This window comes from Ostrea edulis, chromosome 1 (genome assembly GCF_947568905.1).
Source record: "Ostrea edulis chromosome 1, xbOstEdul1.1, whole genome shotgun sequence".
In the NCBI taxonomy this organism is placed as follows: Eukaryota; Metazoa; Mollusca; class Bivalvia; order Ostreida; family Ostreidae; genus Ostrea; species Ostrea edulis.
The window spans coordinates 109,230,161-109,247,821 of record NC_079164.1 but is presented as its reverse complement, the minus strand read 5'-3'; the positions used below and the strand labels follow the sequence as shown (position 1 = coordinate 109,247,821).

Genomic DNA, 17,661 nt, shown 5'->3' with positions numbered 1-17,661 from the left:
CTATGACAGTCATCGGAATAAAGTTATACACGACGATCTAAAGTGCATGTAATAAAAAACGCGATTAAACAGCTTAACACTTGTATTAAAAAGGTGATTTTAAGACTATCTATATACATACAATATTGCTCAGCATCTCATATTCTTTGCCGACTTCCATTCCCGGGGAACTTTCGCGAATAAAGCTTCAAAATATTTTGTTTGACCCTCTACTGAGTTAAGTTTAGTTACAAAACACAATATTTACTTTAGAAGTTATGAGTAATCAATTATAAATGAAATCTTAAAGAATTAGTGTCAATTTACAAGGGGGAATTACGGTTGTTAAAAAAGAAAGTATGGAAAGCCATTCGGGTTAAAAATTTCAGTTATTTTGTATCTTCATCATTTGAGCAAGCGTTTTGTATTAAAAACGTTTATAAAACTAAGTAAGTAAAGTATATTTGCTTTTCTTTTTCAAATTCAGGTTTGGGGAGTCATTCATGGGTAATAAAAATGATAATAAAACATTGATAATATAAATAATGAAAATCAATGTAAGTAAACACTTGCGCATTGTATCATGATTTGATGTAAAATCGAGTAGTTACTCTTTCTAATTAGTCTTGGGCTCACGACCTGCGGAACCACATCTCCTAGCAGTATGCGAACAGCGCGTTAGACCGCCCGGCCATCTATTTAAGACAAAACTTGTTTTCGATGACGATGGAATTCTCGCCACGCTGGCATACGATCATTGAGAATGGAAATGGGGTACAGTTATTTATCGTAAATTTTAGAGGATCATACAAAATGCACATTGTGTTTGAAATGTCTATATATAAAGCACAGAAATAGCAACGAACTCTGAAATAAACATAACTGCCCTAAGGGACGAAATCAATGCCGGATGAAAATTTAAATTCAATTAGTTAGGGGGAGGGGAATAAAAACTCCCGCAAGTTTCTATCATCCGACATCGATTACACTTTAGTGAAAAAAGGAAAAAGACAAGCGACTGTTGAATACCACATAATATTTAAAACATATTAATGAACATTTAATAGATTTAATGTACACTTTCATTTGTGAATAAACAGTAGAAAAGGTATACAGAGTGTTATTTATAATCGTACGTTTCTTTTCTTGTTATTCGATTAGTTTCAATATTTTGTCATATTAAGTTTTAAAGGGGGGGGGGGGGGGGGGGGTCTTGGTGAAAACTATGTGAACTTAGTTTTTTGTGAGACATTGAATTTTTGATCTTGCCCCTAAGTGAAGATTATCGTTAAAACCAGACGTCTTTTTAGGAAACGAATTTTGTCAATCCTTGCCCTTTCTACATGCATTCACAGGATGCGACACAACGTCAAGACTGTTCGGCATCGGAACAGGTCCTGTATAGTCAAAATGTAGACAAATCGCGAAAAAATTCTGTATATGATTAGTTTTTAAATGGAGGCAGGCTACTGACAAACAAGTTGATGGTGAAGGGGTTTCAACTGTTTCGTTTAAAGTCAGCATTTCGCATAATGGTCGTTATAACAATCTACTTTGCCAATACAGCCTATCATTGGGTCAAATCTGTCTGACTTGTTTCATATAGATTGTTAGGCGGCCGTTTTTGGCACAATGATATTGAATAAGGGTAACTCCGTTTGCCTTATTAAGATATCGAGTTCACGACAGGTGTAACTGGTAAACAGGGGGTGCTTACTCCTTATAGCCCACAGGCATCTGATCCCACTTCTGGTATATCCAGGGGTCCGTGTTTGCCCACCTCTCTACTTTGTATTGATTATAGGAGTTACGAGATGGATCACTGTTCGTTATCTTCACCTTCCTATATGAGGATTTCATAGAGAAAAAGATATATTCTGGTGTCGATGTCATATCGACTTTGTACGATGGAATACCATAGAGACACTTATAGGAGATTTTCTTTGTGAAGAATTGTCTAACACAATATAATTTTTATAAGTTCAGTCATTGCCACTAACTACTAACTACAGCTGCAGAAAAGGAGCACTGCAAGAATTTTTTAAGTCATAGAGTGGACTAAGGAAATGATCAGTTTGGATCCTTCGAATTGGGGCTTATCAATGCTTTCAGCAATTCTTGTATCCGTTAAAACTAGGCAAATTGTGACACTAGCCGTTGTACTTGTAAAAACATGGACTGAACTGTACTGCAATTACTCAAATGATCACTTATATAATTATCAGGCACATAGCAATAATGGCTCAACACCTTTTATTATTACATGCAAAGATGATAAATTTTTACGTACAGAGGTCGATTTTTAGACAGATTGGTTGCCCTCCCTCCTTTTAAAAAAAATAAAAAATAGCATTGTCGTGAACTGTACACAGTGGAAGTGTAAAATTGAACTGAGAGAACAACCTTAGCCCCCCCCCCCCCCCCCCCACCACCACCACCACCACCATCAAGGATTTTATAACTTTGAATTAAAATTTTCTTGTCAATTTTCAGGCAATATTGTGAAATTATCTTCACATCCCCTCCCCCCCTTTTTTTTACGATGCTGCGTGCCTGATTCATTTTGCTTTTAATTCTATGTGTCCATTGTTTTTAAAACAGATTATTCCTGAAATTCTCGGTATTAATTGCACAATAATTTGGATAGAACTAAACATCAAATACGGCTATAACCCCCCACCCCACCCCACCCCCCTCTTTCCCAAACTCTAGAACTTGACGAAGTGCACGTATTAAAGATTTCTTTATAAAATCGAAGAAAGTGAACCTTGTTTCGTCATAGATGTAGTATAAACTGTTAAAACTCAGCTTAATAAAGAATTTAGTAACGTAAGCTTTACTATACACTGTTTGTTTTAAAATACTACATGTATTTATGTGAAACAGAGGACCGGAATGGTAAGCGCGCCTCCAACTTCCGATGTAAGGGGAGTAACTGCAAAAATGTTACTCATCTTTTACAGACCATTTTTGAAGGGGCACTTGTTTTGTGTTTTTAAAATAAATCCTAACTTCAATTTTTTATTGGTAGACTCAAATGTATGACAAAATATGGGTTTTCTTCTTAAAATTTCAATCTTTAACAATTATATTCAAAAAAGCGAGATTTTACCCAAAAATTACAGTCAAGGAAAGAATATATTTTGCTGTAAAAAAATTAATCGAACATTTCCAGGTTGAAATTTGAGATATGAAACTTATTTTTACTGTATGTTACATAAAATGGACATTTTCTTCAATTTCCAGTTTTTAGCGATTTTCATGAAAAAACACATCCTTTTACCCCAAAATTCCAATTTTCCCATGGAAATACAAAAGCCGATTTTTAATATGTTGTTTGCATGTGTTTTCTTGCATGAATAATCAAAATTTCATTTCTGTTACAATTAGTTTGAGGTTTTGCTCATTTTTGAGCTAGATTGACTAGACTACACAGTGAGTATGAACACTGAACACAACACAGTAAACACAGCACAAACAGTGAATATGAACACCGAATGCAGCACGGTAAACAGTAAGTGAACAGAGCGCAAACAATGAGTATGAACACTGAACACAACACGGTGAACAGTGAGTGAACACAGCACACACAGTGAGTATGAACACTGAACACAAGACAGTGAACAGTGAGTATGAACAACGAACGCAACACAGTGAACAGTGAGTGAACACAGCACACACAGTGAGTATGAACACCGAACACAACACAGTGAACAGTGAGTATGAACAACGAACGCAACACAGTGAACAGTGAGTGAACACAGCACAGTGAGTATGAACACCGAACGTAACACAGTGAACAGTGAGTGAACACAGCACACACAGTGAGTATGAATACTGAACACAAGACAGTGAACAGTGAGTGAACACAGCACACACAGTGAGTATGAACACTGAACACAAGACAGTGAACAGTGAGTGAACACAGCACACACAGTGAGTATGAACACTGAACACAACACAGTGAACAGTGAGTGAACACAGCACACACAGTGAGTATGAACACCGAACGTAACACAGTGAACAGTGAGTGAACACAGCACAAACAGTGAGTATGAACAACGAACGTAACACAGTGAACAGTGAGTGAACACAGCACACACAGTGAGTATGAACAATGAACACTACACAGTGAACAGTGAGTGAACACAGCACACAGAGTGGGTATGAACAACGAATGCAACACAGTGAACAGTGAGTGAACACAGAATGTGAACAGAGCGGAAAGTGAACACAAGATGAATGCTTTATTCTGAATGTCTCGGATGTTTTCCTTGCATTGTAGTTTTATTTCATAATCAGGTAAGAAAAAAGATTACTGGTATTGACAAGGAATGAATACATTCTGTAGTGCTGAATATTCACCAGACTATATTTACATTAAAAGCATTTCTGTGAACATGTGAGAAATATGATACATCTGTACATATGTAAAAGCATTTCTGTGAACACGTGAGAAATATGATACATCTGTACATATGTAAAAGCATTTCTGTGAACATGTGAGAAATATGATACATCTGTACATATGTAAAAGCATTTCTGTGAACATGTGAGAAATATGATACATCTGTACATATGTAAAAGCATTTCTGTGAACATGTGAGAAATATGATACATCTGTACATATGTATGTACTGGTGCATGTGCAGGGCACAATTAGGTATTTATGTTCATTCAAACACTGTTGAACATTTCTTGCATGAAGATAGATAGTTAGCATACAATAAATCAAATAGCAATTAATGATATGAAAATCAAAATTAATGGATAATTCAACATCTTTAATGACAATCTATTCATAATAATTTTAGAGTTGATAATCCACGTACATTGTAGTTCAAAATCATATCTCTGATGTAATATAAAAGTTCCCTTCCACTCCTACACACGCATTACAAAGATTGACCCATGTACTTGGCAGTTCTTAAATAAGGCAAGAGACTGAACGTTGAACATACAGTGAGCAAATGATAAGTGCTTTGTGAATGGTGAATGCAAGTAAAACAAAGGGAAAAATTGGAAAGTAGAATATTTCTGGGACTGTATCATTATCACTATTCCTGCTATAGCCTTGACCTTGGAGAATGCAAAATTGTGTCACACGGTACAACTACGATGTCTGTTCTGGGTCTAAGGTATCTTTTAGAAAAGAAATTTAATTCAGCAAATCAGTGATGTATCACAATATGTGTGCCCTTGTAAATCAGTGATGCATCACAATATGTGTGCCCTTGTTTTGGTCCAAGTGAAACAAAAATGAGATGTTTTACCTTGAACCTTTAAAATTCTATGCCTGCATCAGAAGATATCTTCCTCAACACAGAGGACAACATTCATATTTCAATCAAACCAGACATTCCTCTTCCAGACTGATTTTTTCTTCATTAATTTGCCTGAATCACAGCTGCCATGAAAACCAATATCCCATTCTTCATGACATTGCACATGTATACTATAAACATCCCTTATTTTTCCATTTCACAAATGCCTTTTTTCTTAAAACTTCACATCATATGTCATTGTGAAAATACAGGGAACACAATAAAACAATTAATACAAGTTTTTATATCTTCCACAGAAATTACTAATCAGAAAAGTATTATATAATAATCCATTGCATGATCATCCAGATCACCATTTGCAACTTTGTTTCTTTAATTTCCATAATTAATGTTGATATAATCAATAAATAAAATAAAAAATTCTAATTCCCAATTTCAGTTGAACTGATCGACAAGTCAAAGTATTTTCTTATGCCAATAAAAATTTTCGGGAACAAAAATGGGTCCCCAAATACAATAATCAAATAGTGATGGTTTTGAAAAATTAAAAGGACCTGCATGTAAGATTGACTTCCATTAGATTTTCAAAAGTGATTTCATCATGGATTTTGTTTCATCACAATTATTGAGCCACTGGATTTTAAAAGTCGTGATGGAATATTGGTTTAGTAAAAGTATAAAATTTTGATAAAATGAGGTACAACAAATCAATAGTAACTAAGAGTTTTCTACCTTGTGCGGTATTTTCCCTGCCGGAATTCCAACATTTTCAACCTTTGTTGAACTGACGAATTGAGAAGCATTTTGCTTGAATATTGGGTAGACATGACAAGACAAATCACTCATAAGCCTTCCAACATTCTTTGAAAATTTAAGTTATTTTGTGTCACAGTAGCTTGCACTTGTTATTGTTTAGAATCTCTCTAAAATCTTCCAAGAAAGTCATGTACCACACACCAAAGAAAAATCCAAAGACTAAACTCATTAAAGAAGTTCAGCAGACACAATACTATGAGGCAGCAGTTGTTTTCATTTTCATGGAAAATGTAAAAAAAAAAATATTATTGGATCAATAAAACACAAAATATAAAACTGCTACATCATACATATATCCACCTATAAAAATCTACAAATGACAGTTTTCTTAAAAACGAACAAACTACTGTATATATGAGATACAGAGCACACTGCAAATCCAAGCTACAGCTAGCTCAGCATCAATACTGTTTCTAAGGTGCTTGGCAACTAGCAGGCGACAAGAAGAAAATCAAAATGATCCTGATGATAATTAACAGGAACCAATCAGAGTCATCAAAAAGATGAACTGACAGATAAAATCACACTAGAATAAAGTGTCCAACGTAATCGGGTCATTAGAAGTTTGATGGATGGCTATTACCCAAGAGGAAGGGGAGATTTAAGTTGGGAATGATCTTTCTATTAGGGCTCTTATCAGAGGAAGAAAATGTTAGTATTAATATCAGCAATAAAGAATTTTGTTTACATGATAAATCATAAGCCTCTGATATATTTTTTTTCAAATTCTTGTGATGTGCTCTTGAGATACATCTATCCAAAACATTAAATACAAAATGATTTTCAGTGTTTATTCTTCAGGTGAAGCTGTGTGACGTAGCAATATACTGGCCAACATGCCTGCATGGATATTCGTGTAACCAGAATTCTAAAGTGCTTTTAACTGACACAACCTTCAAAGTGTTAGAATTTCATAAATCATAAAAAGTGAATCATCTTAAGTCTTACAATTTAATATCTCAATGTCACTTAATAAATAATTGAAGCATTTATTGAGAATATTTTGAGTTTGATATCAATGATAAGTATATCAGAGTATTAGGTACGAATGTCTCTTGTCCTACCATCTCCAATTAATAATAAAATGAGATAAAGTACAATTTATTTTTGATAAACAGATTTTGGTGCCAAGCAATCTGATGTGCATGTTGATCTCAATCTTCCTAATAGTGAGCGAAGTGACGAGCTCGCTCCAATGATTACACATACGAGTCATGTGATTTGCTCTTCATCAATTGAAAAAAGATGAACATTACCCGTAATGCTTCTAGAAAAATGTCACCGTCACTGGGATATACTTCATTGACAATCCCATAATTAAAATAATTCAATTATTTGGAAAGTACCATAAATGTTTTTTTAAATTCTAGACAAACTTTCTCATAGCTTTAAACGTTTTGTTTTTGCTTGGTTTGAGAGAAGAAAAAACGTTGCAGCTAATATGACTTCACAATGTAACTGTTTACATCCACTGCGTTATATTTCCCGCGTTAAATGAACAGGCGGATAAAATGTCTACAAGTCGTGTTGCAAGATGTTAATGGGCTTCGCTCGTCTCACAGATTATCTGATGCTATTTCATTATAACATTCAGATACTGAATTCATTGGTCATTTTAACTTTAAAGAAAATACTTCAATTGTCACATATTGATGAAGACGACGTAACAAATTTTTTTTTTTTGGTAAAGTAATTGCTTTCAATGTCACATTCTGGATCCACTGGTTTCGTATGTTCTGTGAAATGTTACCGATTGACTTAATTCTGTCTACCCGATATAACGTGATATTAACGTTATTAACATCACCACTGGGAAAATGTGACCTACGTCTTTGTTATTAAATACCGGATTGATTTTCAGCATCATTATAGACCCATTTTCTTTAATACGTAAAAGGCTTATAAATTGAGAATCTACAAACCTAAGACAGCTTCGTTCATCATCGACCTAAATTGTAGACCTTGTCTGTCAGGTCAAGACTCTGTGAGGTAGAAAATTGTTTTTTTCTTTCACATAATACATGTACATGAGTAATAAAATATCTTATTTGAAGTACAGTATTCATCTCAATGATTTATTGAAAGTGTATTGAAAATAATGAACAAAAAATCCATTATGTGAGAGCTAGTCCACGGAATCAATTAGTAGCTGAGTAAGACAATAGAAACCCTGATCAACCAAATGAAAGAGACAGTCAAGGAGAAAATATCATACGCAGTTCAACCGAAGAATAAAAGAGTCCTTCAATGGAGGAAGAAGAGGCATCCTGTTCATAAAAAACTCGCATTCACCTTTCAAATATAAAGCATCTCTGGCATACACAGATCCTGGCAGATTCCCCAGGAGGATCCATCCCTGGCTATTTTTGCAAGGGAGTTCAACATTTAGTATTACACAAATGAAAACTATATAAAATTAGGCAAAATATACATTTATAATTTTTATGAATCTCAAAGAGGTGGGGTTCTAAGATCCATGCTTGTATAGCACACAGAAAATATAGTGGCATTAACAGAATAATGAAAAGAAGGGGGTGGACATTTCATTTGTACTGAGTACATGTAACTATACCTTATAAGGTATTAACAATATGCAGTAAAATTACATCATATAAGGTATACTTCGATGTGAATTATAATATTACTGGAAAATATGCTAAATATACCCTGAACACAGACATATAACAAATCATGTTCATAACAGTAAAGTGCATTCACTGACAGAAAAGTATGAGTGTAATGATCTTCTGTAAAAAATCATAGACTAGCAACCACGTATTAAAAGTACTGCAATACACTCTGAAAAACTGCTGAGAGATTATAAACAATTGCTCCTTTGACCCCAAAATCCTTGTCCCATGTGCTCACTGAGCCCTGCAATGAGTGTCTACAAGATTTTCTATGAAGTCCTATAGCAACCTAGAATTTTGGCTAAAGGGATATATCCCCTAGAAATTCATTGGGAGAAGGGATATAGTAATCGGACTTTTCATATGTGGGTGAGTGTGTGTGTGCATGTGTAGACACTCTACAAGCCACTTTTTTTGCTCCATTGATTTCCATTGTCGGAAATCTACAGTTGGTGGCTTTACGTTTACACCTATAGGTACGTAGAGCGACCGACCGTGGGTTTCCGACGATGTTGATTTCATACTTCCCATGAAGTTCTGTTACCAAGATACTGGAAGAATCCTACTGATTTTGGGGTCAAAAATTCAAGGTCACTACAGGACTTCATAGAAAAAGCTTATAGACACTCTTTGCGAGGGAATATGTCCCAACTTTCAAAGCTCTTAATTATACTACACTACAGGATGATGTTTGTATAACAATTACACAAATTGTGCATTTTTTGGTTCTTTTAAGAAATTTTCAAAGAATTTTCATATGATAATATTCCTGTGTTAAACTTTGAGCCTTGGTGTGGCTTTGGTATCATGATGTGAACGAATGTGAACCTATAATTTACATGAGGATGCTTACATATTAATTTGACAAATTTCACCCTTGTTGAGAAGATCTTACAAGGATTTTCCTCTATATTCCTTTCTGAAATTTGACATCCCTACTGTGAGCCAACCCTGTGGCACCATGCACTTGCCACAATGTGAACAAAGTCGAATCTACACTACATAAGGATGCCTGCATATCAATTTGACAAATGATATCTTTCATTTTAAGAAGGAGATCTTTACGGAATTTTTCTATACATTTCCTATATAAAACTCAGTCTGATTAAAACCAGTCCCCCTTCTCTTGACAACGATAGAATATGGGGGCTGGTTTGAATTGGACTGTATAAAATTTAGATTCGAACCATCATAGTTGCATGCCTTGGCCTCGGGGGGAGGAAAAGGGTGAAAACATATTTGAATCTACATTACATGGGGACGCTTACATATCAATTTGACAAATTGTATCCTTGTTGTTTTTATGAATATCTTTGAAGAATTTTCTTACATATTCCTATGTAAAACTGAAACTGTAGCCCCCACCCAAGTCCTGGGGCTCATATTAACTTGAATCTTCATTATATAAGTAAGCTTTTATAAACGTTTTCTTAATAATCACTTTTTGGAAGGGGGTATGACCTTTCATGTGAACAAACTTACCAAAGTGTGCTTTAATTATAGCAAGTTTGGTTGAAATTTGGCCTTAAGTGGTTCTAGAGAAGAAGTAAAAAATGACCATAACAACGGACACAGCTCGCTTGAACTTTCAGCTTATGTCAGCTAATTATCCTCACAGTGTGCTAAAAAGCTTGCTATGCTTGTAGCTGCCTTAGGGTAATTTGAGATAGTTTTGTGCATAATTTAAAGCCTTTTGGAAACATATCTCCAATAAGGCCACTGACCTGTAGATCTCTTAGGTAATGCATGGAAGAGCTTTCAAAATCACATTTCTTTTTCTTTTAGTTATAGCAAATTACTAATTTATAGGCAGAGGAGAGATGTGCTTAATTTAAGATATTTTCACATACTTTTACTTCCTATGTCTATTCAGAGCCAATGGGAACAAAATAACTTCATGTGTAGCATAGTTTAATGGCAAAACCAGATTACATTTGATGTCTGTATCATACTCAAACATCTAAAGAGACTACAACTTTAAACATAAAAAAAATTTCTATGATTGAGCCATTCTTTGATGAGGCGAAATTTCCCAGGTGAATTTAGTTAATGTACCTGCACCTGAAATGAATCATGCTAAAATCATTGTCATAGCTTACTCAACTGATCATGAAATATAACTGCATGAAGTTCATGTAAAGCAAATGCTACGGAAAACCAACAATTGTACAGAATGGAGACACGATAAAATCATTGATGTGTGTTGTACCTTCCATCGGGAATTCTTAGTGATGTGAAACTAGCACTTTTTAATTCAAGTTTTAATGTATCTCTAGAATCATGTTTTTTTTTTTAATTTAAATGGCACTATATACTAGCTACCTTGCCAATTTACTTTGTGCTACACAGGTCTTAATTAAATTCTGTATAGACTGCATCAGATAATCATCCATATAGAATACTTGACATGTAATCATTTCAGCCTCCTACGCAGTGTGTTTATAAGAGAGTTCTTGAAAATATATTTCTGTGATATTAGACATTTCAAGATTTTATCAGTCAGAATAATAAAATGTACTGTGAACTTTTACCAGTCTGAGGAAATTTTAACCGGTCAAATTCTTCGGACTGGTAAATTTCAGAACACTGCTGTCTACAAGAAAATGGGTTTACATACATCCATGTACTATTTTAATGAGCAGTACACCGAGTCATATCTGCTCATCACAAATACAGCATACTAGACAAGACTGCTCAGCTGGGCCTCATCCAAACGTAGGCATATTCAAAATACAGCACATTTGAATACCTGGCACAGCCGCGCAAAACTTACAATCCGTGCATTACGTATAGTTAAGGACTAGATCAATATGATTCTAATTTCTGTGACCTTAGCCAGGTATCACTTATCTCATCAAGACACATGAAAATGAACGACACCAATTCAGGATCAGTTTTTAAGCAACCTAGGTGTAAAGTATTGACTTTTGATGTCTTTCCAATACATTAAGTTATGGCCTTAACAAGAATTTTCAAATTCCTTTTTACCAGTGACTTTGCCCATTAATGACATTAATGTATATATCTGGCCAAAAACTAACCTTTGTGCCACATATGTGACTTCAATGTTTATAAATTAATACATTACAGAATCATGACACCAAGATAAAAAAACCCAGGATGGAACTAATTTGTCCTATAGATATGATTTTTCATTTGGGGTGTGTGTGTGCGTGAAATCATCACACTATTGATGTTTACTGTAACCTACCTACCTATCCTCTTCGAGTCATGGTCGGCTCATAAGGCTTGATGTTTACTGTAAACCAACCTACTAATTATTAAGTCTGAGAAGTAAAGAGAGAGGAACAGAGATCATGTGTACATTGATGTGCATTAGCCTAAGTATGAGGTCTGCAGCGTAAAGCATTCTCCAGTTATCCATTGTACACCATCCATTATACACTTAAAACCTCCTGACCTTGACCTTGCACATACTGACCTGCTGAGCAATCGGGAACATCTGCACATTGATGAGTAAAAGTGAAGATAACAAACAGCAATCAGTCTCATACATCTTGACAAAACGAATACAAAATCAAGAGCAGGGCTAGCAAGGACCCCTGGGAATACCAGAGGTGGGACTAGGTGCCTGGGAGGAGTAAGCATCCCCTGTTGACCGACCACACCTGCGCCGTGAGCCCTATATCTTCCAAGAATGAAGTCAGAGTATAAGGTAAAGCATTCTCCATTTATCCGTCGCACAAAACATGAAAGAACAACATAGTTAAAGCAATATGTATGGCCTTCCTTCTATGAAGCAATTAGCGTAATTAAATATATCATGGCCTTTTAATATACGATCAATCATAATACTACATGAAGTAAATAAAACACACCTTGACCGAGTTTCACATCACACTATTCATTCCCAAAAGGGCCCCTTGTTAGCATTTGATTACAGTCCACACTGTTTAGAGGTTGGAATATAGCATTCAGAGCATCTGCTGGGTATGCCAATGATGCAGAAATTACCCCATGCTTCCATTGTTTTCCATTCCCCACAACACAAACAACCTAGATATTCCATAGATTTATATTTTGTGAATATAACTTTTTTGGGGATGTATTATGCTTGAATAATTGTTACAATGTCTAAATTCCAAGAAACAACAAAGATTGATTGTATCTTGCTTAATGTCTTGCTCGAGAATTTTTCACTCATATGGAAACGTCACCAAGACCGGTGAAGAGCTTCAAATTTTAAAGGCCTATGCTCGGCGCTTACGTTCATTGAACAGTAAGGGCTCTTTAGCGTGCCCAACCTACTGTGACACGGGACATCCGTTTTTAAGGTCATCTCCGAGGACCCGTGACATTCACACCTGATGCCGAGCGTTTGGCGATGAAACTGTCACTACCTGCTTTTTTAACAACTTAGGTCTGTCGCAGCCGGGATTCAACCCCGGCCTTCCGCATGCGGGGGGAATGCTTTAACCTCTCGGCCACCAACGTGGTTGAAATAACAAAGAGTTGGTTGGTTGTTAATGTATGTTTTACATCTCATTGAGAAGTTTTCACTCAAATTGAGATGTCACCAGCTGTAGGTGAGGTACCACAAATTTAGACCTATGCTTAGCGCTCAGAGCCTCTATAAGCAGTGAGGAGTACTGTGCCAACACCTGTTATGAGATTGGGACCTCCATTTTTAAGGTCATATCCGAAACACCCGTGACTCGATCTCATTCTATATGCTGAGTGTTTGGTGAAGGAGCAATCACTACCTATGTTTACGTCTTAGATTTGATACACCCATATGGAACGAGCCAGGCTCGAATTCACGACCTCCCGGTTACAAAGAATTAACACTCAACCTATGAGCTACCACAACCGGTTTATAAGAGAAAAAACACTGGTGAATGTAAATATTACTGTGTAATGACTTATTTTCATCCCCCCAAATATGAATGGAAAAAAATGCTAGTCTTGATTTTCTGCTTGAAGAGTTGTCCTTCCTTTTCTTCTGTTACTAAGGCAAATACAGTCAGCAACTATTCAGTCTCCATTTGATTGGCTTGCTTTCATTATATACATGACAAAATCTTTAAAATGATAACAATTATATCAGGAATTATAAAAGTAGGCCATTAGCACTTACTTGAAACAAAATTTTTAAAAGAGCTGTTCACATGAAAAATAAATCAAACACATAAATGTCAGTGAGTGATGAAAATGTCAATATGAAGACCAAGTTGTTAAATATTTAGAAATCATAAGCCATTTATGAAGCTTTCAAATCAAAACTCAAAAGAAAACCAATGCAGATTTGATACATCAAAAATGATACCATTATTCCCTTTAATTACCATGCATCATTGAAAGACAGTGCATAATCATAAGTACAACAAAATCTAATAGACATGCAAATGGATTGGAAATCAAACCAAACTTGTATTTAAAATAACATTCTTTAGACTTGTCATTATCTAAAAGCAAAAGTTTTAATGACTAAATCTAGTCCACACCAGTAACTCATTGTAACTTAATAGTTAAACACGGTGATCGAGAGCAATTTAAATCACATCAGTAACTCATTGTAACTTAATAGTTAAACACGGTGATCGAGAGCAATTTAAATCACATCAGTAACTCATTGTAACTTAATAGTGAAACACGGTGATCGAGAGCAATTTAAATCACATCAGTAACTCATTGTAACTTAATAGTTAAACACGGTGATCGAGAGCAATTTAAATCACATCAGTAACTCATTGTAACTTACGGTAATAGTTAAACAGTGATCGAGAGCAATTTAAATCTTTGAATGGGTTGTTTTAAAGTGGAAAATCTGAAGAAGAAAGATTTACATCATAGATCTTCATCCACATAAATCCACCAAAAATATCAATTTCATGAAAGCCTCATATATTCAGAAATTTTGAGAAATTTCAATGCATTGAATTTCCATATAAATATGAAGAATAAATAATCTAATTAAAATTATTTCCTTCACTCCACTCATGTATAGTTCAGTAGCAACAAATCAAAACTTGAAAATGGATCAAAGATTTGATTTTAATCAGATTGGGGTCATAATGCAAGAGTAAGCATGGATTAAAAGGGGAACATTTTTGACAAATATGTGTTTTAGCCATGATAAAGCAACCTTGCAAAAACAATTTCACAAATTTTCATAGCATTCACTGTCCATAAATCAGTGCTTAGGCACTTTTCCATGGTGTCAATCACTGACCTACAGTACTCAACACTGACCTGTCTGTGCTATATGAATGAAATATCATACACATTAAACATCAAAATAAAAAAACATTCAACTCACCACAGTGGGAACTCAGTGAGAGTAAGGCAACTACTGACACTTATGTGAAATAAATTTCACTCTTCAAACAAAATAGAAACACAAAAAAACCCACCCCAAATCTCAAGGTAATTTGTAAGTCAGTAACCTCATCTGGAAGATAACACGAACAAAACCCACAACAGTTGGATCCCAATTTCATGATTTTTATTCAATAACAATGAGAGGTTTCCCTAGAAGGTGCCATTATTAGCAGTTCCCTGGTGCAAACACTCAACCATTGCCTAACAATGCCGAGGATAATGTAATTACTTAATGTGCAAAATATGTGCTGCTAGAGAGAATTGTTAATAATTCTAATGATAGCAAAATGACCATATTGTATTGGACTGGCTAACCTCTTAGGCAAACTGAAAGCCTGAATTTGTGAAGCAGTTGTCGGCATTGTATTTCTTCAGGAATCATAAAGTTTGCTGACAAAAGTGTCCAAGGGTACTACCCAGTTGGCCAGTATCATCCCCTCATGCCAACGAAAACTACACTAAGGACAACATTAGACACATTTATTCATCATATAAGCAGAAAAATGTCTTCTGATTTCCAATGTAAGACCTAGTGATGGCACAGCTGTTATTAGTTTTTTCCTCTAAAGTTAATCCACACCGTATCTTGATAATCAATGTTACATCGATTTCATTTTTTAAATGTGTCGAAAATATTTGTTGTAAAAATTTGAAAAATTTCATTTCAGTCCGATGTTATGACCATTTTTCTAATTTTGTACAGACAAGACCCCCAAAAATGGCTCAAGATTTGTCCCTCAGTTGGATGTTAATGTAATTCAGGAAATAAGCAATGAAACTATTTAACTATTTTTCTATCAAAGAAATTTAGTCAGATGTAAGTTCATGTAACAACAAGATCTAGACTAAGACAGAAACTTACTCAAAACCTTTTAAAAATGGCTGATGAATTGATTTTTTGACTGATTGTTTTATATTGTTTAACGTCGCTCTCTGGAATTTTAATGAGACTATTTAGTATATTCATATCATAGCATTGTCTTCCATTAATGAGAATATATTGACGCCTTACATGGCAGATCTTATGTATTTCAAGTGGACGTCGGCAACAAAATTAAATTTTACAATATCCTTTTCAGAAAGTTCTTATTTAATCTGTTCTTTGATAACATAATATAGGATATCCTTCATTTAAACAATAAAATGCTTTCTTTGTTGTTTTATCAGATGACGAAGGTAGCTAGCATTGCAGAAAAAATTCATAACCTGCGTCAGAATTGTTTTAAAATATAAAATAGATTTAAGTATTAAGATATCATATGGTTAACCCATTCGTTATGCTAAACGGAACAGCCTATGCACCCTTTGACCTTGATGACGTTCCATATTTAGTAATGATTATACACAGACAGGTGGTATATTGTACTGAAAAACCGGATCAAACTAGTTAATGCAACAAACATACCTTCATTGTCCCAGAAGAAAGTAATGTCAATTTCAATAGAAATATAAGAGAAAAGATTCAGTAGTTGTAAATAACATCAAAACGGCAAAGAAAATGTTAATTTACTGGATCGAAACACATTAATTCTTCTGCCAAGTAAAGGGTTAAGAACAGTATTTTAGCATTGTCTTCCATTAATGAGACAATCATGTACAGTATTTTAGCATCACCTTTTATCAATGAGATTACCTATATACATATAACATAGCTCTGTCTGTTCTTAATGAAACTGTTCAGAATCAGACAAGAGATTTCACACAGAATGTACTTGTCATGCAACTAGATTGAATACTGGTCTGTTCTGTAGTCAGATAGCTGGTCTGTACTGTAGTCAGATAGCTGGTCTGTACTGTAGTCAGATAGTTCTGTACTGTAATCAGATAGTTCTGTACTGTAATTAGATAGGTCTGTACTGTAATCAGATAGGTCTGTACTGTAATCAGATAGGTCTGTACTGTAGTCAGATAGCTGATCTGTACTGTAATCAGATAGGTCTGTACTGTAGTCAGATAGGTCTGTACTGTAGTTAGATAGCTGGTCTGTATTGTAATCAGATAGGTCTGTACTGTAGTCAGATAGGTCTGTACTGTAGTCAGATAGGTCTGTACTGTAGTCAGATAGGTCTGTACTGTAATCAGATAGCTGGTCTGTACTGTAGTCAGATAGCTGGTCTGTACTGTCATCAGATAGTTCTGTACTGTAATCAGATAGCTGGTCTGTAATCAGATAGGTCTGTACTGTAATCAGATAGGTCTGTACTGTAATCAGATAGCTGGTCTGTAATCAGATAGGTCTGTACTGTAGTCAGATAGGTCTGTACTGTAATCAGATAGTTCTGTACTGTAATCAGATAGTTCTGTACTGTAATCAGATAATTCTGTACTGTAGTCAGATAGGTCTGTACTGTAGTCAGATAGGTCTGTACTGTAATCAGATAGTTCTGTACTGTAATTAGATAGGTCTGTACTGTAATCAGATAGGTCTGTACTGTAATCAGATAGTTCTGTACTGTAATTAGATAGGTCTGTACTGTAATCAGATAATTCTGTACTGTAGTCAGATAGGTCTGTACTGTAATCAGATAGGTCTGTACTGTAGTCAGATAGGTCTGTACTGTAATCAGATAGATCTGTACTGTAGTCAGATAGTTCTGTACTGTAGTCAG

General features: G+C 35.0%; 1 protein-coding gene across 4 annotated transcripts in view; it reads right to left on the bottom strand.

The window, feature by feature from the left end:
- Positions 1-17,661, bottom strand: part of LOC125665857 (calcium/calmodulin-dependent protein kinase kinase 1-like) — a 104,003-nt gene that overhangs the window by 40,883 nt on the left and 45,459 nt on the right. Inside the window, exon 1 of one of the 4 annotated variants that reach the window (XM_056153266.1) lies at positions 5,997-6,505. The exons of the other annotated variants lie outside the window; for them this stretch is intronic. Coding sequence (XP_056009241.1) covers positions 5,997-6,091 — 95 coding nt within the window. The 5' untranslated portion in view covers positions 6,092-6,505. Of the gene's footprint in view, positions 1-5,996; positions 6,506-17,661 lie in introns of those variants that run through there. 4 annotated transcript variants of the gene reach the window in all.